At 35.0% G+C, this 24945-nt stretch overlaps 1 protein-coding gene and 1 long non-coding RNA gene across 8 annotated transcripts in view; one reads left to right on the plus strand and one right to left on the minus strand.

The window, feature by feature from the left end:
• Positions 1–24945, plus strand: part of ZNF654 (zinc finger protein 654) — an 84497-nt gene that overhangs the window by 53877 nt on the left and 5675 nt on the right. For both annotated transcript variants that reach the window (XM_045902690.3, XM_045902691.3), the window contains exons 4-7: positions 8368–8503; positions 11114–11316; positions 12165–12304; positions 21716–21857. In XM_045902690.3, the coding sequence (XP_045758646.1) occupies positions 8368–8503; positions 11114–11316; positions 12165–12304; positions 21716–21857 (621 nt within the window). The remainder of the gene's footprint in view (positions 1–8367; positions 8504–11113; positions 11317–12164; positions 12305–21715; positions 21858–24945) is intronic.
• The window catches only part of LOC129045361 (uncharacterized), an 84223-nt gene that overhangs the window by 48528 nt on the left and 10750 nt on the right, over positions 1–24945 (minus strand). For 4 of the 6 annotated variants that reach the window (XR_010407999.1, XR_010407997.1, XR_010407996.1 and 1 more), the window contains exon 3: positions 15936–16065. This is a non-coding gene — a long non-coding RNA (uncharacterized LOC129045361). Of the gene's footprint in view, positions 1–13972; positions 14529–15935; positions 16066–24945 lie in introns of those variants that run through there. The other 2 variants (XR_010407993.1, XR_010407995.1) reach the window with 2 other exon arrangements.

The following is a 24945-nucleotide window of genomic DNA, read 5'->3' on the forward strand; positions in this document are numbered from 1 at the left end:
TTAGTTAAACTACTTTCTTTCCTGAGACTCTACCCTATTTTTCAATCTGCTTGTCCTTCTTTAGATAATTGGGAGAAGCAGATGGGAGAAGATAGGGGATACAACCTCCCAAACAGGAGGAGGCCCAACACTATTTTATTGCGATAGCATCGTAAAAGAAGAGCAAAAAGAATCAAAAGTAAAAGAACCAGCCACAAGAGAGGAATTTAAATTGTTATGCCCATCCTATTTCACTGGGGCAAATGTTGATTTTCCCTAATGGAAGTTAGTGGCATTATAACCCAGCATACCTCCCAGATTTTATTTTTAGCTAATATGATTTAAAAGATTTATTTATTTTATTTGAGAGAGAGAGTGCGTGTGTGAGAGAGAGTGCACATGGGGGAGAGGAACAGAGGGAGAGGGAGAGAGAGAATCTCAAGCAGACTCCCCGCTGAACACTGAGCGTGGAGCCCAGTGGCGGGGCTCGATCTCACTACTCTGAGATCATGACCTGAGCTAAAATAAAGAGTTGGACACTTAACCGACTGAGCCACCCAGGCACCCCTAATATGAAGAACCTACTTTCTACTAAAACCTTCTGGACTGTGTTCCCTTCCTAGACTACTTGCAGTAAGCTGCCTAAAGACTTAATTTGGTAAAATCCTAATCTTGGTATTCAAACCACCTTTGTAGTACTGGTTAAAATGCTTTTAGAGAATATGATAATACCAACTTAATAATAATAAGAAATTTTGAGGAGCAGTTTCAAAATTTGTGTTCACATATTCTTTTTTTCTCTAATAGAAGTTCGCTCTTGTCTCTGCTTAATTCCATTTTGACTGCATATGATGCCACCCCACTCGCCCCACCACAAGCTTTTCTACTGTTACTGAAACACTAATCCCTCTGTGTTCTGTCTGTGGCTTGATAAGCCTCTCCAGCTATGCTGTTAGAGCTCATGGGCAGAAGCTACTTTCATCCCTGTGTCTCCAGCACTTAGTAGTCTTAGCCCCTAGTATTGGTATGTTTGCCAACACAAATGAAGGATAAATAAGTCCATAGGCATTTCTTTCTTTAAAAAAAAAAAATCTCTCTTAGAGATGTATAATCATTGCTGAACTCTAAAAAACAAGAAACAGTGAGGTACATTTTCTGAAATTTACTTCATGGACCACTCGTTACTACTGTACAGTGAGATGGGGGACAGATCAACAAATGCATTCAGGGGATAAAACCACTGAATATTTATTTGTGGATTCTACTTTGGCAGCGTGTAGAAAAAAGAGAAATTGAAGTCTGCTTAATTGTGAAAAAGGTATAAGGGAAGAGATTTCACTATCTATGAAAGAAACATGCTCAACAAGTATGCCACATATTTAGCATTGGGAATGAAAAAGACTGATGTTAAAATTAAAATTTCAGATTCTGAAATCATTTTATAAAAATTGTATTCCTTAGATAAATCTTAGGTTGAAATGGGTAAAGCTTTGATATTTTTTCACTGTCATTTATATGTCTGAACTTGTTACTCCTATTAATAATTCTTGTATATTACCACCTCAGGAATGTTTTCACTTTCTCTATTACTTTTTTTAAAAATCTGAGAAGGAAATATTTTACCTCAACTGTTGAAGTTCTGTAATCACTTTGAAGAGATTTAAGAGCCAGAGTTATTTCAAGCATAATATAATTAATAAACTTGAGACAGTTAAGCTCAAGGGACCAAGACGAGCCTCCAAAAGATAAGGCTGTCAGCATCAATAAGTTGTGTATCTCAGGAAAGGCCAGTATACCCTGACACATGGAATGGCAGTCATCTCAAAAGCAGGTACTAAACATTGCGCATTGATAGTTATTCATACCACAGTATCCAATATAAACAAAGATCTTATATTCTGAGCATCTTACAATTTTGTGTTGTCAGGAGCAGGCATGGAAGTGCCTTCAGAATCAATGGTAAGATTAATACTTTGCAAATAGCTCTGAAAGCGCATCAGGGTCATTGAGGCATTCGTTGATCACTGAAAGATGATTCTATAGTGTCCTAATAACTAGAATTATGAGCATATTAGTGCTTGAAGTAGTTTATGTTTTCCCAGATAATATACTAGATCATAGAAAATTTAGCTGTAAAGCACTGTAAAGGTCATTAAATCCAGTCTAACTTTAATACATGATGAAACCGAGGACATGGAAATTCATTCATTCGTCCATTCAATAATATTTATTGGAGATTAACTTGCCCAATTTGTAGCATTGCCAGTACTGTGACCTGTTGTCTTGACTAACTCTATTGCTCCTTGCGCTGAATCAGATTTTATATTTATTTCTTTGTATGGGAACCTGTATTCAAGTAAATCTAGCACACACCTTAATTCTGCGTCAGGGTCTGTCTTATAGGTTAGAATCATAACAATAGCACTTCTCTGTTGGCCATGTTATTTCCTTACCAATTTAAAAATGTTACTGGTAGGGTTGTGCTTTCATTAGCATGGTGGTCACCGATTCTGAAATTTGGTTATGCTCTCAGTTGAAGGTTTTGCTGTACTTATGATTGACTTCCCCTTCAGATAAAACTCCAATTGCTAATTTAAGTAACATTTACATTTACTACTTAAGATTTTTAAAATGTATAAAAATATAGTCATGTTTATTAAACAGGGAACAATTGCTTACATTTAAATAGCCATTTTTTTCTAAAGTCCCCAAATGAGGCATCTTAAATAGCTCACTAAGTACATGATACTAGTTATTTTTAAAAATCAAATTTATGTAATTAATAGGCATTCATGGATTTTTATAATTTTGAGATAATTGTTTAATCCAATAATCCCTTATTTTACAGATCAGAAAATTAAGCTCCGATGGAGTTGAGGTTTATAGAAGTAGGACAAGGGCCTAAGTCTTACCTTCAACCAGTATTACACTTAATCTATTCTATGAATTGATATAATCACGTGTTTGCAGTAATGTAGATGTCAAAACAATAGGTTTAAAGAAATTTTTTTTTAAGTTTTATTTAAGTAATCTCTAGACCCAAGAAGGGCTTGAACTCATGACCCTGAGATCAAGGGTTACATGCTCTTCCAGCTGAGCCAGCCATGGGCCCCTAAAGAAATGTTTTATTTATACTGCTATTAATAAAATGCTTTGTGATCTAACATTTTGAGGCCTTCCAAAGACTTACTGGGAGAGAGAGGAAGAAGAAATTAATGTGGTTATCTAAATGATAGCAGATGAAGGCCTACACTAGAGTGTAAACAGTAGAAATAACAGGAAGAAGCACGTCAAATAATAAAGTTGACGTAATATTGGGATCAATAGAAGACGGTGAGTTTTATATTTGATTCCAAACCCAGTGTAAAAACAAATAATACCTAAAAACAGGAATCTCTACTTCTGATAGGACAACCATTCATGTTTTAAAAAAATACATACATATCAATACACATATATTTGTTATTTATGTGCATGTACTAATATATACATTATAAAACATAAAAAAATTTTAAAAAGATAAAAGTAAAATGTTTTAACAGTGTAAGGACTAATGACAGCAGTGTGACTGAGTATGTTTTATTTTGAAAAATTTTAACACTTGGTCATATAGTAATTCATAGTCTGATTTTAGGTTCAGGTTACTTTGATACTTGGTTTTAATAGCTGTCATAGGTGAAAAAGACACCTTTGGTAGATCCAAATGAAAAATCTTCTAAACTGTGATACTCAGTTTTAAATTCCTTCCACCAAATTTAGAGTTGCTGAAATTTGACCACTAAATTTCTATTGTTACTGAAAGCAGTGTTTTCTTGATACTAACCATTTTTAACATATGAATTGAAAACCTATTAAAATGCTGCAGTTGAAAGGTTTTTCAATAAAAAAGTTCTAATTTAATTTTTTTAAGGGCACAGATACAAACATTATAGGTGACATGCTGATTTTTGGCAACAGCAAACATGTAAAAATGCAAACACTTCCAAACATTCATTTTAAATCATTTTCTCCATAAGAACTTTCTTTTGAAAAGCAGTAACCTTTTCACTGTTATACTGTTTTCTTTATATGGACAAACTCAGAATGCTTATTTTTTAAAAAACATTAGGTAAATATTCTTTAGGAACTTACCATAGAAAAGAACAGCAAATGTGTGATGTTGTCTTTTTTTAAAAGAAAACTATGTAACATCTTTATATTTTACAACTTTTTGAAATGCTTTGCCATAAGATAACGAATGAGAAAGTGTGATAAATAAAAGATATGATCATATCTTATTTCAAAGTATTGTTAAGAAGATTTTACTGTATTTTAAAAGCTCTGTTTCTAGACATTGACCACATTGAAGACCTTTTTAAAATATTTTTAATTTGATTTGCTATAATAGCTTGTTTTATGAATGAATTTGACATGGTATTCTATAATTTTACTGTGGAACCTGCATTTCATTCAAAATAAGACAGACACTGCATAGTGCTTCTGATTACATGGATTTCCATAAAACCCTATTTTAATTAAAAAGTTAATTATTGAGAATTTATCTTCTCTGGTATACCTTTCCTTTCTTGGCTCTGTTTGAAGAAGCTTTTAATTACCTAAGAAGTAAGATGTCAACCCTTAATACAAGGCCTCCTCTTATATGATAAATACCAGAAGAGTAGACTGGTACTCATTTTCAGTACTGCAGGAGAAGGAATTAAGTTTATTATGGATTGAGGTAGCTAGTAGAGGTTTCTCAGGGAAAAGTAGGACTATGAAAAGATAGGAAAGGATTTAGAATGGTTTATGGGAAGGTTTAGATAGGTTTATAGGAAGTTGAAGGAGAAAGAGAGTAATAATGAGAAAAGCGTAAGCAAGACAGTACATGATGAATCTAAGAGACATGGAAGAGATGAGGTTGGAGGAAAGGATTCCTGTACAATAGGTGAATGAGTTAGGAAGGTACATCCAGAGGTCCTTAAATATGAAGTTGGGGCATTAAGAATTTTATGCTATTAAAAATAAAAAAATATGGGGCGCCTGGGTGGCTCAGTTGTTAAGTGTCTGTCTTTGGCTCAGGTCATGGTCCCAGGGTCCTGGGATTGAGCCCCACATTGGGCTCCCTGCTCGGTGGGAAGCCTGCTTCTTCTCCTTCTCCCACTGCCCCTGCTTGTGTTCCCTCTCTCGCTGTGTCTCTCTCTGTCAAATAAATAAATAAAATCTTAAAAAAAAAAATTTCATTCTATAAGCTGCCAAAGAAGTATATAGAATGGCCAGAAAACTGGTCTGCAGTTTTGCAGACATGTTATAGGTGCCAGTTCTAAAGAGGCAACAGGTTCAGGGAAGAAAATTCTTCTGAACAAAACATTAAGCCCATACCACAATAGATTCTGAAAGAAGAGTGAGGGAAGGAGTTGTGTTTTCTCTCTACCTTTGCCAAAAACACAAGGTTGAATGGAAATTTCTGAGGGAATTATGTTTAGCACAGTGTGGTGGGTATCAACTATAGTAGACAGATGACTTAATAAAAGATTAAGTTAATATATAGGTCCAAGTTTTTAATTAAGTAAACATTCTAAAAAATATATAATATGTATATATAGGAAAGATAAGTTGTGAATTCTACAGTGGTTTAAGTGCTTCCTTTTTCACTTTCAAGGCTTTTAAATTGCATATCATCCATAGGAGTGGGGAGCCAAAAGATACTTACAGACAGATTTGTTCTCTTTCATCCCTTGTGTTTTTAAATAGACCAAAATGAAATCTTCATTTCATCTCTATTTCCTGTCCAGAGCTATTTCCCATAAAAGTGGTCTCCAAAATATGGTGCACTTGATTCAAGAAGTGCACATACACAAAAAAACAAAACTCTACCTTATAATCTTTATCTTAGAAAAATGAACTTAAGCTAATTGACTAATTTTTAATAGAAGGGTTGATAGGAGTACAGGTATATAATTTCTAGTATTAGCATTTATGAAAGTACACTCTAAATGTAGAAGGTACAATTAAAAAGTATGCCAAAGTTGACTGTGGGGTGGGGGTTATTAAATACACAGTTTATCAGGGCTTTCCTCTAGAAATTTTGATTTAGTATGTTTGAATTGGTGCCTGCGAATCTGTTTTTTAACAAGACCTCCAAGTATTTTTTACTTTTCAGCCATATTTAGGAAATTAGCAATAGACCTATTGCACCATATCTTGACTTAGGCCTAAGTCCAGTTATAGGTCCCACAATGCTAATGGCTGTATGATTGGTACCTTACCTACTGTAAGACAGCTAGAAAGATGGGTTGTCCAAGAGCTCAGAAGCAAAGCTAAAGCTCACCAGTGATTCAGGGGCTAGCAACCAGCTCACCTTATCTTTTGTGCTTTTATTGGACCAAAAGCCAGCTTACAGTAGTTGAATTTTAGGGGTAGCGGTATGTGTGTCTAGAGTAATTTAGAAGTTTGTTTACCTTTAGGTTTGAAATTGATGATTGTTTTAAATCATAATTTGTTACCACAGATTGTTACTATGTTCCATGTGTTTAAAACGTATCATGGCTGATCAAAAACTTTATACCTTATTTTTATGAATGCTATAACATGCTGACACATGGAAATGTAGAAATTAATTTTATGCTAAGGCATTTGGGTATGCTAAGATAAACTTACTTATCCAAATTGTTAAAAAATACTAGAAGAAATATTAAGTGCTTACTATGTGCCAGGCACTGTACTAAGCACTTTTCAATACTGTATATTTAAACCTCACAACAATCCTGTGAAGTAGGTGTTTTTAGTATCTATTCTGCAGATGAGTTAACTGAAGGAGCACAGAGAGGTTAAGTAACTTGCCCATTACTTATATAGTTTTTGTTTGTTTGCTTGCTTGCTCATTTTAATTTGGGAATACTCTAACTTTTAGAAGATATTATTTTCATGTTATGACTTAATGATCCTTTGACTTCTTTGACTAAATGATTCTTTATCTTAAAACTTGATACTTCTACTGCCTTGTTCTCTTACAAAACAAATAAAACCGCTTTTTATGTAGTTTAAACAAGGAATAAAAAGTGGCATACCGATAACCACTTTTAACATTCAGATGATGAAAGAACATGACATATAAAAGCAAAGTTTTTATTGCCACTTTGAATATGTAGCCTGATGATTTATGTCATAAGTAAGGTTTGTAATAATGTATTGTTTTATACTGAAGCTTTGCTTTGCAACTGTTACTATGTTTTTAATGTCTGAGGGATTTTTTGAGCACAAAAATTTTGGCAGTTGTTTTTAATTGATGTGCAATTTATTCAAATTTTTAAGATTGACAATTTCAATATCTTATTTTTTTCTTAAGGCTGTAAGCTCAGTGTATGCATTTAAAAAAATATATCTAGTCATACTCTTCACTAGGCCTTCAGTTAATCTTTTAAAATTATTGAATTAAATTCATGGAATCATTTTCAAAACAACAACCAAGGTGTATAATGAATTAAAAAAGCATAATCAAACAATTAAATTTTATAAATCTAAATCGAATAAATAATATTTTTAAATTCAGCCGGCCAAGTTCTCCTGAATATTAAGATTTGTTTACAAACAACTTGTTACATAATTCATATTACTATCACGAGTCTAATATAACAGATTCTCTAAAAAACATTTCAAACATTTAAAAAAAAAAATCCCAGAAAATGCATAGACAAATTATCAGTTAATGCCCAACTTATCAGTACATCTTTATCTTAAAACGAATGCAAAGTTTTCGTATTATAGGTTGGATTCATTCCTTCAGTCTGCCATTTCTTCATCCCAAGACTACAAATCTGCTAACACAATAAAATGTAATAGAATTTCCATCTTCCAGCCTTCCAGCATAACCCAAGAGTATACATTTGGGATCAGAGCAAGGGACCTGTGTCTATCTGCCAACCACTGTCTGTATTGCACAGGGACCCCCTCTACCTCCTTTTTATAGTCAGGCTCTTGCTTGCCATTGTTAACAGAAGTTTTATGAGCCCTCAAATAAATTTAACTCAACATTTAAGTTTTACATTTTTGCAACCTGGTTCTTTTCCTAGAAATGATGCATCCTGTAAGTTTTTCCTTTAGGTTTTGCAACCTGGTTCTTTTCCTAGAAATGATGCATCCCTTAAGTTTTTCCCTTGGGTTACACTTCATCCCTATTATAATTGGATTTTCTAAGTCCAATTATGTAAAAACTCTGTAACCTTTGGCATTAAAGCCTATTTGTGTACTGATGGGGTTTTGACACCCTACTTAGGTTACTGTAGCAACCCTTTCTCTTTTATAATTTAATAGCTGCCTCATTGACCACCAGTCATTTTATTGACAAGGATGATCAAGTTTAGTTTTTAACCCCTTTAAATTCACAAAGCCAAAATGATTTTTCTCTCCTAGGAATGCCAGAATCACCTCCGCAGATATGGAAATGTGAATCTGGAACTGGTGACTCGAATCATTAGAGATGGTGGCCCATGGGAAGATCCAGTGTTGCAAGCTGTCCTTAAAGCCCAGCCAGCATCTCAGGAGATAGGTACTTCAGGAGACTCAAAATCAAAACCAACATTTGTGAGAAGCAAGCGCAATTTCATTTCTAATTAGAGCAGTAATAGTGATTTTTCTTTATCTTCTAATACTGAATAAGAGTAATGTATTTTCACATGAAGTGTGTTTAAATTGTTATACTAACCTGGCCCAAGAATGACTTTTGACATCAGACTAGGTACATTTATTTCCAGTAATTTCCCATTTATTCTAATGGGAATTCAGAGTGTTAACACTTTTACTATCCAGACGTTACTTACAGAGAGTTTGTTTTCGCCACTTGTTATGTTTTAAAAATCTATTTAAGTAGGAACAAACACCCTTAAAAAAAATGCCCTGCTTAAGCACATGGAATCTCCCTTATACAGGAAACTCTGTGAGGGCTGGAACTCTGCCAGTTTTTATCACCACTACTGCATATCCTATACCCAGCCCAGTGCCTAGGACAGAGTAGGTGCTCAATATAAGTATTTGTTAACTGAATGAATGACCACATGATGAATGTGTTAAATGAATGAGTGACTAGTCGAATGAATAAGTAAATTTCAATTCCAAATACTCTGGAGCAGTATTTCCCAAACTTCATCCATTAATAGACGTTCCCCTTAATGCCCTGTGTACTTCTTTGACATTACTTCCTCTTCAACCTAGATCCACAGTGTTTCCTGTGGGCCAAAATTTCCTTTTGAGGCAAAAGGCTCTGTCAATTACTTCTAGTTAATTCTTTTTAAAAATATTTGCCCTATTATTCCTGAGCCCCAGAACATTTTGGATCATTAAACTTAGAATGTAAATTCAGCAGTAGTATAAGCAAAAAAGTATGAAAAACATTTGAAAGCATGGAGAGCCCATGAAGTGCAATTATAAGATGGCCAGAGGGAAAAGACAAGACTTCTAGCCTTGGAACCATTCAGACCTTGGTCTGGTGAGGATACTTCATACCACATATTATGCTGAGCAGATTAGGATCTTTCCATTTGTCTCAGGTTAAGGGTTGCGGGTGGGCTTTGGTTAGAGCTGAGTGGAGAAGGGGCTGTGCTTCTCCACCTTAAGAGTAAGCCAACCCCAGATACAAATGTGGAGGACTGTGACAGAGATGTGAGAGAAGATGAAGAAATAGAGAAGACCAGGAGAAGTAGTGCAAAGTGATAGGATGAGAAGGCTACGGTATATATCACAGTGGTTTAGTGGTAAACACCCAGGGGATACAAAGGAGACTGGAAATTGATGTGAGGGTTTCAGAAAGGAATAAAAACTGAAGAGGGAGGAAGTTGGAACTGAAGAGAAAGAGTTGGATCATTGAGGAAAAGTATTAAGAGTCCATATAGGGAAGGCAAGGGTGACAAACTGAAGAAAACTATGAGGAGACTGGGGAGTGTGGCCAGAGCAGACAGGAGTGAGACAAAGAGTTTCAAAAGGAGTGAGAACAGAGGAGAAGAAAGTTTGGACTTTTTTAGGGGAGCTTTGAAGCTTCTCTGACTAGGAGCTAGAACAAATCTGTTGTTGGTTGGTATGAGGGCTGATGGCATCTCTCTCTCTCTCTCTCTTTCTAGTCCTTATGTACATACTCCTTTCGTATTCCACTAGCATACCTCACTTTGGGAAAAGCTGCTCTAGAGTCTGATTAATATGGATGACTCTCCTCTAGTTGGTGACTTTTAGGGTAAAGACCAGTCTGAAGTTTATCTTTGTATTAACTATACAAATCACTGTCTGCTTATCGTATACAGTAAACAGAACTGCAAGGCAAATGTTGAAGCCCAAATAAAACATCACTCGTAGGCATTTTAGGAGCTACTGATTAAACATACACAACTAATAAAAACAATTTGGATTTGAAATATGGGTCCCTGTTCGTGTTCTACCACTTACTCCTCTTTGTCCTTGGGCAAGTCATTTGACCTCTCTGAGACTCAGTTTTGTGATCTGTGAAAGAAGTACTATGATACCTGTCATAGGTTGTTGTTAGGTCTAAATAAACTTATGTAGATAAAAGGTATTTATATATTTTTAAATTGTGTAAAAACATGTATTAATTAGTAATTATTCTTAGTGACACATGAGCATATATTAATAAGCAATCCTATTTGGCACTACTTTCAACTTAATTTTTTGTTAAAAAGTAATAAAATATATTATGTTTTCATTAATTCATATTACTTTTCTCTATAATTTAAATCAGTGTGGTTTTAATGACAAATTAGGAGTCAGCTTTTTTAATCCTATAGTAATGAAAAGATTGGGCAGTAAAGAAATAAAGTACATAGAAATTCCAGACCCCATGTTATCTGAAACATTTTACCATATTAGTGAACTGAAAAGAGAATATTTCATTTTATTTTCTTTTTAAATTATTTTTCACTTTTTAGACTGAAAAGAAATCAATAATTCTTGAGCACTGTCTTGGTGTTGCTCTTATTTCCATTTTTCCAATCATATAACTGAGTATTCTTTGCACAAATAAACTCCTACTAAGGAAAATGCTATTTAATAACTACTTAATCTCTTTAGGTGTACCACATGTTTAGTGGTAAAGTTTCAAACAACTTTGAGAATCTTTTCTTAAGAGTAATAAGAGTCTGTTTTCTTTTTAATATAGTGAACAAATATTTAAGTTCTGAAAATCCACTGTTCTTTGAACTGCGTGCCAGATACCTAATTGCTTGTGAACGCATACCTGAAGCAATGGCTCTTATTAAATCTTGTATAAATCACCCAGAAATCAGCAAGGACTTGTACTTCCATCAAGCGCTCTTCACATGTCTGTTTATGTCACCTGTAGAAGATCAGCTATTCCGGGAGGTATTGTTTAAGATTATGTTTGCCTATTACTATTTTAACCTTACCAAAAATAAAAAAAAGTTGCCCATTCTTGTAAAATTCCTTTTACTGTAACACCAAAAGTTTTAAGATTACATTATCTAGATGTGTTCTCATTGGCATCATTCTTTAAGCTCCTGTTCAATTAGACAATCTGATACTAACAAATGATGAAATTAACAAAAGTCATCAATAGCATTATTCATCTTGAGCTTCTTGTGACAGATAAGAGGTTAAATAAAAACTGAGAAGCATTTTAAATAAAAATTTCAATTAATTATTCAGCACTTTTTAAAATACATTTGTATAAAGTATTTTGCCTTTTAAATAAAATACTAAGAAATTAAATGCTCATGTTTGTTATTTTGCTTTTTTTTTAAGATGAAAGAATTAATCTTTTCCTAGTAGAACCTATTTATCTACAAGGTGTGGACATTAATGAGATTAAAAGTAGTCATAAAACTGTAGGTTTTATATAGTGAAACTATGGAAATATTTCTGTATAATTCATCATTGTCTTTGTAGAAGAAAACCAGAAATCTAATTTTTTTCCTGAATGTTAACTCTACACATTTAATGGAATTAGCTTTTTTTTTTTTTTTTTAAAGATTTTATTTATTTATTCATGAGAGACAGAGAGAGAGAGGCAGAGGGAGAAGCAGGCTCCCAAGGAGCAGAGAGCCCGATGCGGGACTCGATCCCAGGACCCTGGGATCATGACCTGAGCTGAAGGCAGACGCTTAACCATCTGAGCCACCCAGGTGCCCTAATGGAATTAGCTTTTTAGGTATTTTTAATGATATGGACTGATTTTTCTTTTCCTTTTATAGCATTTATTGAAAACTGATTGTAAGAGTGGAATTGATATCATCTGTAACACTGAAAAAGAAGGCAAGACTATGTTAGCCCTGCAACTCTGTGAATCCTTTCTTATTCCACAGCTCCAGAATGGAGATATGTACTGTATCTGGTAAGTGTTCCCAATACAGAAACTGAAATGATAAGATGGGGAACAGAAGGAGAATTGGTCAGCAGAGTCTGGACTTTGTTTTTCAAAAAGTTATGTGAAAATGTTAAATCGCTTTTTAAAAATTTATTGTGCAAGAAACAACAGTAAGTTGTAAGATGTAAAAAAGTCAATGACCATGTACCAGTAATTGACAGTGTAAATGTTTAAAGTATGTATTATAATGAAACAATTGTATTTTAAATTAAATGTGGAGTGTTAGTTTTTTAAGACTTTATTTTTTAGAGCCGTTTTAGGTTTACAGCAAGATTGAGAGGGAAGTACAGACATTTCCCATTATATCCCCATCCCCATACATGCATAGCTTCCCCCATTATCAGCAGTACTCAAAAACAAAACAAAAAACATTACTCAACAGAATGGTAATTTTTTTTTTTTTTTTTTAAACCAAGGATGAACCTAAGTGGTATATCATAACCACCCAAAGTCCATAGTTTATCCTAGGGTTCACCATTGGTGTTATATAATCTATGGGTTTGGATAAATGTATAATGAAATACATCCTTGTAATTATACAGAGTATTTTCACTACCCCAAAAGTCCTCTGTGCTCCACCTATTCATTTCTTATCTCCCTCTCCTCTCCCTCACCTCTGGAAACTACTGACCTTTTTACTATTGTCATTGTTTTGCCTTTTCCACAATATTATATAGTTGGAATTATACAATATTGTATATTGTATATATACAGTGTGTTGTATATATACAATATTGTATATTGTATATACAGTGTATAGCCTTTTCAAATTGGCTTTTTTTCACTTAGTAATATACATTTAAGGTTCCACCATGTCTTTTTGTAGCTTGATAGCTCATTTCTTTTTAGTGTTGAATAATATTCCATTGTCTGGATGTACCAGTTTATACATTCAACTACTGAAGGACATCTTGGTTGCTTCCAAGTTTTGGCAACTACGAATAACGCTGCTATGAACATCCTTGTGCAGGTTTTTGGGTGGACATAAGTTTTCAGATCCTTTGGGTAAATACCAAGGAGCACGATTACTGAAATGTATGGTAAGAGTAGGTTTAGTTTTGTAAGAAACTGCCAAACTTGTCTTCCAAAGTGGCTGTACCGTTTTTTATTCCCACCAGCAATGTATGAGAGTTCTTGTTGTTCATCCTCACCAGCATTTGCTGTTGTCAGTGTTCATAATTTGGCCATTCTAATAGGTGTGTAGTGGTATCCTGTTCTAATTTGCATTTCCCTGACAACGTATGATGTGGAGCATCTTTTCATATGCTTGTTTTTATATCTTCTTTGGTGAGGTGTTGGTTAAGTTTTTTGGCCCATTTTAAATCAGATTATTAGTTTTCTTTTTGAGTTTTGAAAGGTCTTTGTATATTATGTATAGTAGCCCTTTATCAGATGTGTCTTTTACAAATATTTTCTCCCAATCTGTGGTTTGTCTTTTAATTCTCTTGATACTGTCTTTCACAGAGCAGAGTTTTTAATTTTTAAACAAAGTCTAGCTTATCAATTATTTCTTTCATGGATCATGATTATGGTGTTCTAAAAAGACATCACCATATCCAGGATCATCTAGGTGTTCTCCTATGTTATCTTCTAGGAGTTTTATAGTTTTGCATTTTATGATTAGGTCTGTGATCCATTTTGAGTTAATCTTTGTGAAAGGTATAAAGTGTGTATCTAGATTCAATTTTTTTTTTTTGCATGCGGATGTCCAGTTGTTCCAGCACCATTTGTTGATGAGACTGTCTTTACTCCATTGTATTGCCTTGGCTCCTTTATCAAAGATCAGTTGACTATATTTATGTGGGTCTATTTCTGGGCTCTCTGTTCTGTCCTCTTGATATATTTGTCTTTTCACCAATACAACATTGTCTTTATTACTTTAGCTTTATAAATATGTTTCAAAGTGGGGTCTCATCAGTCTTCCAGCTTTGTTCTTCAATATTCTGTTGGCTATTCTGGGTCTTTTGCCTCAATATAAACCTTAGAATCAGTTTGTTGATATCCATAAAATAACCTCGTGGGGTTTTGATTGGGATTGCATTGAATTTGTAGATCAAGTTGGGAAGAACTGACGTCATGACACCATTGTTTTCCTATCCATGGAAACATGGAATATTTCTCCATTTATTTAGTTCTTTGATTTCATTCATTAGTTTTGTAGTTTTCTTCCCACAACCCCTGAGATCATGACCTGAGCCAAAATCAAGAGTCAGACCCTTACTGAGCCACCCAGGCACCCCAGGTATAGGCATTTTTTAATCAATACTTTTGAATTTTAAATTCTGAAATATGTATTTTTCACAAACTTTCTCTTTAATAGATAAACTTAACATCAGTGGGAAGTTTTAATAGAGTAGAAAGCCTTCACTATATATTGTCTATATTTAAAGTTTATTTTTCTGAAGAGAGAAATTCCACGACTAATGTCCCTGAAGATAAGAAATATAAGAAATAAAATAAACTGCTAGTTTTTTAAAATTGTTTAACCTGGTGGTTACAGCTTAAGTTAAAGTTATATGTTGGTTTGAGTGATTGGTAGTGATAAAAATTATCCAGAATAGTGAGTCAAGATATATTTGGGCTTTAAAAGGATACCACACTACTAAAAACAGCAATTTTTATCCTTTAGGAATCAGTCAAATTTAAACACGTTTTACATTATATGCTTCAGTCTAGTTTATTTCTGGTAATAGTTTTTGAAAACTATCACCATAACAGGGTTTATTTCCCAGGGGGACTTAAGTAGTGAACCACAGCCACCAAGCACCATAAAAAAGACATTTCAGTCACCAGTGCTTGTTCATATATCTTCTCTGTACTGTCCTGATAGCCACACTCTCTACCTCAAGAAAACTGTCATTTTCATAACTAGTTCCCAGACTGTTAGGTCTGTCATACTTTAGCACTCTTCTAACCCCATCCATCGCTCCTCAACCCCGCCATTTACACACACAATTATAAATTGTTACATGCATTAAGCAACCTTAAGGAATTTAAAATCTGTCATTCTAGTATCAAGTAGCTCTTTAAAAACTTTAGTAAGCATTAATTCAGTCACACACAGGGCTTGTTAATGCAGGTTTTCATGCCTACTCTCAGAGCTTTTAATTGCATAGTTCTGGGTAAGGAACTGTACTTTTTTATCTTTCCTCTTCGACATTTTAATTATTATGTGTAGTGGTGTGGACCTCTGTGGGTTCATCTTGTTTCAAACTCTCTGTGCCTCCTAAACCTGGATGTTGTCAGCTATTATTTCTTCATGTAAGTTCTCTGCCCCTTTCTCTCTCTCTCTCCACCTTCTAGGACCCCTATAATGTAAATGTTTGTTTGCTTGGTGTTATCTAAGAAATCCCTTAACCCATCCTCATTTTTTACAATTCTTTTTTCTTTTTGCTGTTCAGCTTGGGTGCTTTCCATTACCCTTTCAGACCGCTGATCAGTTCTGCATTCACTCATCTGTTGGTTCCCTTTAATGTATTTTTCACTTCAGTTTTTGCACTTGTCAACTCTGGTGGTTCTTTTTTATATTTTCTATATCTTTAATGAAATTCTCACTGAGTTCATCCACTTTGAACTTTTTATCAGGTGGATCACTTACCTGTTTCATTTAGTTCTTTTTCTGAGGTTTTTTCCTTGTTCTTTCATTTGGAGCATATTCCTCTGTCTCCTCATTTGCTTGACTTTCTGTTTTTGTTTCTATGAATTAGGTGGAACAGCTGCTTCCGCACCTGAAAGAATGATCTTGTGTATGGTCATCTCCTGTGTAAACTGTGTGTGCCTGGTGACTTTGGCTAGCTGGCTCAAGCTGTGGCTGGCCCACTGTGTACTGGGGCCACGCTGGTGGGAAGGCCGGAGCTGAAGTGGATGTAGGCTAGGGTGGTGCTGGGGTTCTCTGCACAGAAGGTACACTGGCACAGAACAGCTGAAGCTGAAGTGGGTGCAGGGTGGTCCCAGGGCTCTCCTGTGTTGAGGGTGACAGCAGATGGTAAAGTGGGTACAGGCTGGGGTGTCCTGGGATACGCTGTGTAGGGGGTTGCCCTCATGGGGCAGGCGGAGCAGAAGCAGGTATGGACTATGGTGCCCTGGGATGCTCTGCTCCAGGGGTACTCTGGCAAGTTGTCTGGAGCTGAAGCGGTGTGGGCCTGGAGTATTTCAGGGTGCTTTGTGCCTGTGTTACCTTGTCAGGTAGTCTGGAGCTATAGTGAACACTGACTACAGGTGTCCTGGTGGGCACTACACAGGGGCTGCCAGTGGGACAGTTGGGACTGGTATGGGTAGAGGACCAGGGATCACTGAGGCAGTACAGTGCCCGGACCATGCTCCTGTCCATGCTGTCAAGGTGGATGGGGAATGTAAACTGTGGTGCTTGACAGCCCCACTGACTTAGAATGAGAGTTCCAGCAGTGTCCCTGACATTTGGCAGAGTTCTAGGGCCAGATTCCTTATATTCTAGTTGCCCTTTTAAACTGCAGCTTTGTGTGTGTGTGTGTGTGTGTGTGTATGTCCGCGCGTGGGTGTGTGTGTGGGTGTGTGTGCATGCCTCAGGACAGATGAATCTGCTTGCAGACCCTCAGTACTACCCCTCCCACTGCAGTGCACAGTGTTGGGAGTGGGGGTTCCCTTCATTACCGTGTCTCCATCTTTCTTGCTGTTCTCTATGTGGTCTTCCTATCTTTTGTTGTGTAGAAGTTGTTCAGTCAGTCCTTAGTTCTTCAGGAGGAACTACTCTATAAATGGTTATAGATTTGGTGTATCCCTGGAGAAGCTGAGTTCAGGGCCTCCCTATGTTGCCATCTTGGACCTAAATTCTTAAATATTTAAAACAGCAGCTTGAAGATGGATTTAATGATTTTTAAGAGATTAAAATCTTCAGATTTTAGAGATTAAAATCTTCAGACTCAGAGATATAGTCAAATAGCTAAATTAGTAGCAGAGCTGGGTCTAGAAACTAGTGGGCTTCTAAGGGAGTATACTTTTAGTTAGATTATGCAAATCTGTATTAAAAAGTTTACCGTGTAAATTGGAATTTCAAATAGAGGGGATCAGGAAACAGTGGTAAGACATACAAGTTTAAATAGTTTTTAAAATATTATCATTTCTTTCTTTCTTTTTTTTTTTTTTTTTTAAGAGTGGGGGGACGTGGGAGGGGCAGAGGAGAGGGAGAGAGAGAATCTCAAGCAGGCTCCACACCAACCCATGCCTCAATCTCACAACCCTGAAATCATGACCTGGGCCAAAATCAAGAGTTGGGTGCTTAACCGACTGAGCCACCCAGGTGCCCCTAAAGTATTACCATTTCTTGATAATGTAGTTAGGATATAGTCATGACTATTATAGTAGATCTTTTCCTATGGGGAAAGGAGGAAAGGAATGTTCTGACTTCAGCTATATTAAGCTATTTAAACAGGATATCTTAGCCTTTTCATTTTAATATACTCATAAGTAAATTGGAATCTCAAGTATAAACAAACAAACAAAAAGACCAAGAAGACATTCTATTTTCTTCTTTTGGCTAACCATTTAACTCTTTAGGGAGGGACCTTAAAAATAGAAGAGTGCCTATCTTTCCTGCCCCCAGCTACTGGCACCCTCTAAGAATAGAAGCTGGGTATGCAACTCCCAGCTGCCTAACTGTTCTTTGTCCTTCCTTCTGGGTAGGCGGAGTTCTGATTGCCTGCTCTTTTATTTCTTCTAACTCTCTATATTTCTGAATTGCTGGGATCCTTTTTTCTTGCTTCTCAATATTGATTTTCACCGTAACTGAAGAGCAGGATTCTTTCCAGCCTATATGGTCTGTGTTGTCTATTTCATTTTGGCCTTCCTTATGAACCAGCTTAACCTCGTCTCCCCTCTCTGTGGACAGAACCTGATCCACAGTTCAGTTTTGCTCTATCTGAAGCCAGTGGAGCAAGTTACCAACCCCATTTCTCTCAACCATTGCTAACAACAACTACTAGTAATAATAATAGCAGCTACTAATATCTACTGAGTGCTTTCTACAGTCTATACTTTGTATATGCATTCTCTTATTTATTCCAATAATCTTAAGGGATAGATACTATTATGCCTAAACCATGCAACTAGTAAATAATGAAGCCAGGATTCATACCCAGGCAGCCTGACTCAGAGCCTCTGCTGTTAAATACTACTTATTATACATAGACCTGCACTCTCTGCAACTTGATGATTTTATTAGTCGTTAGCTACCTGGGAAATGTGTTTGTACACCATATAGGTGCTGTGTTTTCTGAAGGACCCTCTGTTTGAAAAGAAAATGTAAGCTTCATAAACAGTGCTTGCACATAAGCAAAGACGACTATCACTGGTTTTCAGGGTGTTTATACAATCAAAATCCATTGTGTAAGTAAAACCTTAGAACCCTTTGTAAATTCAGTCAAAATGGAGCTTCATAACCATATCCTGAGATTTCTGCTTTGCTTGCTAGAAAGCTAAAATCCATATTGGTAGCCCTTTTCTGGTAAATTTATCAGGATCTTGAGATTACATTTTGTTCACCAAGTTTCATCCTGAATTAAGAGAAACAAAGGGAAATAAGATCTTGCTCTTCAAAAAAGAATAATAATAATAATATTGTATTCTAAGGAGTCTTAAGAGTCTCAACTTTTTTTTGGAGCAAGTTGGAGAATAAATATATACATTTCTAATATGTTAAACGTTCATCTGTGTAAAATTAAATGCAATGAAATACTCTCCCATAACTTCCAACTATCATTTTTTACTTTTTTCTCTTTAAATCTGTTGCAGAGATATGGCATGTCTTCTTAAACAGTTAATCTGCTTGCCTTCTACCTCATCCCTTTGTTCATAAAATAACCCTTATTTAGAATGTCCACCATCATCTTTATATCATTCTGTCTACAATTTCCCTTAATATATTTCCTGAAGAGACTCCTCCTAAATGTCTTTGCATTTAGGAATACATTTTTTTTTTCTTTTACCAATTTATTAACTACCAAATATTTATTGAATAAATCTCACTGCTTGGTACTATTAAGACTGTAAAGATAAGGAAAGAATATAGGAAATTAGTGATTTATTAAACATTGGTATATACTGGACATTTCACCTAGGTGTTTTCACTTACCTCTCTTAATTCTTTTTATGTATAAGAAAACTGGATAAAAGAGAAAAGCCACATAGGTAGTAACAAAATGGAGTTGGGATTTATACTAGTCAGTTTGCAAGTGGTAGCACCCTATGTCTAATTAGTTTAGGGAAAAGGTATTGGGCATGGAAAAAATACTGGGGTATGACAAAAAAAAGGGGGGCAGGGATATAGTAGGTACCCAAATACAACTGCTACCAGGGACACTGATTTGTCTTTTCTGCCAGTTGACTTCATTCTCTCCTGTTGCAGATCAGAAGGATGTGAACAGTCTCCAGCCTTCATAGTTTAGAGTTGAGAACATTCCAGGGACTCTGGCCTAACTGGGGTCAGTTTTATACCCCTGACTTAATATTTTAAGGATGGTGAGAAGGTTCATATAGGAAACATGGCCATTGGTGTTCCAACCTTGTGTAGTAGGGCTACTTCCAGAGAAAGGTGGCTCAGTGTGAACTGGGTAATATCACACCTATTGAGAAATCTCTTATTCCCAGTCTCATGTTCTTCTTGCCACTACTTTGCCTATATAATGTGCCACTGAGATTTACAATGTAGTAATAGTTGGGGGGACAGGACCTACAAAATTAGAAAATATCAACAAGGAAATACATGAAAGGCATGAAATCAACAAGAGGGATAAGATCTGTTCTAAAGTAGTTATCACTTTAGTTTGGGGTATTCATGAAGGCATTCATGAAGAAGGTACTTGATAATAAGCTCATCTTAGAAATGAGGTACTTTCCCAGTACAGTAAATTAGCATAAACAAAATGAGAATAAACAAAGCACATTAACTGATTAGCCTTGAAGAGTGCACAGGATTAAAATCCTATCCTTCTGACCCCAAAACCCATGTTTTTGTTGCTATTAATACTATGTGACATATGAAATACACTGAATGAAATGATTTGAAAGTCTGGAAACAGATCAGCTTAGCAACCCCTGTAGAAGTACATATGTAAGATTAGAAGACTTAACGTAGTAGTACTGAGAAAGCATGGTATGGTTGTGGGCAAAAATATAATTGAAATACATAGGCTGTGGGAAATAAACGGATTAGAACCAAACAGGTTTGAGGTATGTTTAGTGTCACTGACTGACCTAGGAAAAGATAGTCAGTTTTGCAAGAGTATTATTTATTCTGAGTGGATTCTGGTGGTAGACAGCAATCTAAATTGAAATATCCAGGCATAGAAATTGGAAAGAAGTCAGAGCTAGAGATTTGGGAGCAAGGTGTGAAACCTGGTGAGCTTTTATGTATGCAAAAAAAGTGGGGTTGTGGATTGAAACTTATGAACACCCACACACAGCTAGAAGGAGATGGAATTAGAATTTTGGTTTTATTTCTTCTATGTTGCTTGCTATCATTTTCTCTTTTGTGTTTTCTGTATTGTCTCTCTAAGTAGACTATGTGCACCTTCATGATAGTAGTCAAGCTGTCCTTAGACTTAATAGCTGTATGTGTTGGGCTCAAAGTACATACTCAGTCAGTCACTTAAAAAAAAATGCATCAATTATTTTAATACTTTTTAGATTATGGTGCTTTATGTCACTTGACACATTTTAAAGAGTTATAATTTACTAGCATATGATATCTAAATATATCATTTATATCTTATGATTTCCTTTGTCTCAAAAGCCCCTGCTCCTCCCTTGTCTAATAACGTTAGCCATATTTTAGAAGAGAATCTACCTGTGAAATACTTTAAATGGTCTATAGCTTGTCTGTTTAAAAGTACTCCATCCTAATGAATGAGCAGATGATCTTAAATATAAAATTTTAGAATCCATACTATATCTTACACTTTTAATCTATAGTACTTTGGGTATCTTAATAGATTGAAAATGAAAAAATAATAAATGTTTCTTTGCAGAAAGTATACAAAACTGATTTCTAAATTTACAAGTAGGTATTAAAGACCACAGTTTATTTTTTTTTAAAGTAATATCATTAATATTGGTACATAGGGATTAGAATTTGTTATCATGTACTAGAGGTGCCTAGGTTTGTCAGCATATGATTGGAATTCATTCCTTACCACTGTAAGATTAGTTTCTGATCTCTCTTTTCTCTCCAGCTTCTGTCAGTCCCACACAGGTAGCAGAAGTAGCTTGGAGGTTAACATAATATCCATTTACGCCCACTTTGTATACACCCCAGCCAGGGTACTTAAAGAATCAGCAAAAGACAGCTAATACCTGTATTTGAATAAACTGTATTTTTGATATTTCTCTTTTTTTTCTCATTTACAGGGAGTTGATTTTCATATGGAGTAAACTTCAGCTTAAGTCTAATCCTTCAAAACAAGTTTTTGTAGATCAATGCTACCAGCTCTTAAGAACAGCAACTAATGTGAGAGTCATATTTCCTTTCATGAAAATCATTAAAGATGAGGTAAATAGGATATCTTTATCCCTTAATTTTAAATGAAGTTTAAATGACAGTTCACCAAAACTTGAACCTTTTATGATAAAATTTATTTGAAGGGAAGGAGGATTTTAAGGCCACATTCTCCATATATTATCTTTCCCTCCCCACCAACCTCAAATTCCCAACATGGTACTAAGGGTATACGTAAGTGAAAATTACTGAAAAAAGACAGAAAAACTGCCAGTTTGGTGTTACTTAAAATTTAATAAGCTTGTCACATTTAACACTATCCTAACTCCTGTTTGTAGAATCTTATTTGCAAATGAATTTTGTATATCCATAGGTAATACTGCTCACTTTCACAGAAAAATATAGTTCATAGTTTTAAGTCTGGTGTTCAGGTAAAAAGGAACAATGAATTTTGAGGCATTTTTGAAACTGGACAAATTTTTAGAGTATTTATTTAAAGTAATAGTGAAATCCATTACCTGTTTTTAAAAATAGTTCTGAAGTAAGTTTTTCATGGGTCACTTAAAAGTGGGTACAGTTCTACATAAGTGTCTTACATAGACATGAGATGGGATCCTGCAGATCCTTTAACGTTTTCCCCTCAAATATTAACAGAACTTTGAATACAAAGATAAGAAAGATAAAGCTACCCTACACTTTAGGTAGCTCCATTTAGCTGAATCTTTATGTGGGTTACTTTTAAATATACAGGAGGCATCCATTAAATAATATATTTTAATTTTTCTTATATATTTATGCATTTATCACATCATGTCACTCATCAGATATATGACCATGTAGTGATTATATCCCTATAATATAAAGTTAGCAGCATTGTATTCAGAGAGTTTTATAAATTTCTTATTTATTTTACTAACTGCATTCATACCTTCATTATTAAATAGTGAAATGTATTCAAATGCATTGTCAAAGTTAACCTCTACCCCCCTCAAAAAGGGAAAAAAAAACAAACTATGCTGTAGAATCCTTTTCAACATTTTAAGTGCATCAGAATCACCTGTAAAACTTAAAAAGAAAAAAAAAAGTATCCATATGTACTTTTTACATAGGATTCTTATTTGCACCACAAGTTGAAGGATTTTTGTTATAAAAAGTTTACAGTATAGGTGAAGTTCACACAGTTAACATAAAGCTTTCTTATTTTCACATCTAGTCAACCTGAGAGTATATGAGGAAAATTCAAAGATGAAATAAATATTAAAAATGTACTTAACTAAGAAAAAAAAAAATGTGCTTAACTATTTATACTCTACTAAAAACATCTTTACTGATGGAGTAGATCATTTATGTGCCCCAGTACTGTGAAAAGCTGCACAAACAATGCTGTTCAGAAGAATGAGACATTACAGATGGCATATCTGAAAAAGTTTCACAGAGGAAGATGCTTTAAGCTAGGTTTGAATGATAGAGGAGGATAATACTAACCTAGAGGGTTTTGTAGTTTACAGAGCATTTTTGCCTCACAATATATATTACTTGTTTTTCTCACAACTGTCCGTTGGCATTAATAGGGTAGGAGAAATATGGGGAGGTATGTGGGAGATGAAGCTAACTGAAGAGACTGCAGGAAGTTACAGAGTGGGGGGTGGTTGTTGGAAATCCTTAAGGGGCTTGCATGCTGCACTGAAAATTAGAACTTCACTATAAATATACTGGAATTATTGAAGGATTTCAGTTAAGAAAGTAGCTTTTGTGATGATCTTAAAATTTTTAGACTTGGACAACTGGGTACATGATAATTTCATGAGTTAACACAGAGGATATAGATAGAACTTAGGAGAAAGAGAAGGAATTCTGTTTTGAAGCAGTGGATTTTGAATTCACTATATCTGGAAAATCTAGGTGGAAATACTAATTGTAACAGATAATCAGAAATAAGAAATAGGAATTCAGAAAAGGATTCCAAGCTGAAATGATGGATTTACAGGAGGAAGTTAAAGTCAGTAGAATAGATCTGATCCCATTCACATTTGCAAAGGCCACTATATGCCAACTTCTCTGCTTATGATAGGAGGATACAAAAAATGAGATACTGTCCCTGTGATTTAAGAATTCAAAGTCAGGGGGTAGGGGCATACACAGTTACAAAACAATTATGTGTGTGCTTTTTATAAATAAGTATAAACTATTCTCAGTGGAAAGAATAGGGAGTGTTTATCTCTGCCCCAGGGCTAGGGCCAGAATGAATGGGGAGAAAAACTTTCAGAGTAAAACTGATTCTCAAAGAATGAATAGGAAATAGATAGGAGTTTACTAGCTAGATAAAGTGGGATTATGATGTGCAAAATTAAGGTCTGCTTGTAGAACTGTAAGTAATTAAGTAGGGTTAGACAGCATGTAAGGGACGATGAAGCCATGAGGCTGGCAAGGTAGTGATCCTTCCTGTCATCTACAGTATACGAGATGCAGGCAGTACACACACACACACACACACACACACACGCACGCACGCACACTTTTAAAGACATATTATTATTGTGTCTTTTTCTATTCAAACAAGCATTTATATCATTCCAAATCTATTTATCATTTGAGTTAAGGTGGGTGGACAATAAATTCCCAACTGCAGTTATCTTTGAGTCATCAGTACAAGTTTCAAAGCTTGAATAATTTTCAAGTAGTTTCATTATTCTGATTTTTATTAGATTTGGAAAGATTGTAATCACCTTCTTCATGTGGGCCACACTTTTCCTCTTACTTGGATAAATAATATTACTTAAATAAGTAATATTTTTAGTGCAGATTTATGAGTTTCTGTAAGCAGTTTTTTAAAAAATATATAGTTCTTTTTTAACATTGATAAATGTTAAAATTGATAAATGCTTTAAATACATTTACTCTAACCTTCTGCCTCAGAATGTGAGATTGGTACCTAAAATAAATGGGGCTGGATTTGTAAGAAACCTTAATCACCATAAGGTTATGAGGCATTTTGTATTATGGTTACTAGGAATTGTCAAGTTTGAAAATTAAATAAATTGGAAGCTAAAATGCTATCTCTTCCAGATTATTCTCAAGTTAAAAAAGAAAGATTTACTTATTATTAAAAAAGAGTTAAGGCTACCTGTTGAAGAAAACTGCA

This window comes from Mirounga angustirostris, unplaced genomic scaffold, assembly GCF_029215605.1.
Source record: "Mirounga angustirostris isolate CCGP_5_RB_7025 unplaced genomic scaffold, mMirAng1.0.hap1 SCAF_1, whole genome shotgun sequence".
Lineage (NCBI taxonomy): Eukaryota > Metazoa > Chordata > Mammalia > Carnivora > Phocidae > Mirounga > Mirounga angustirostris.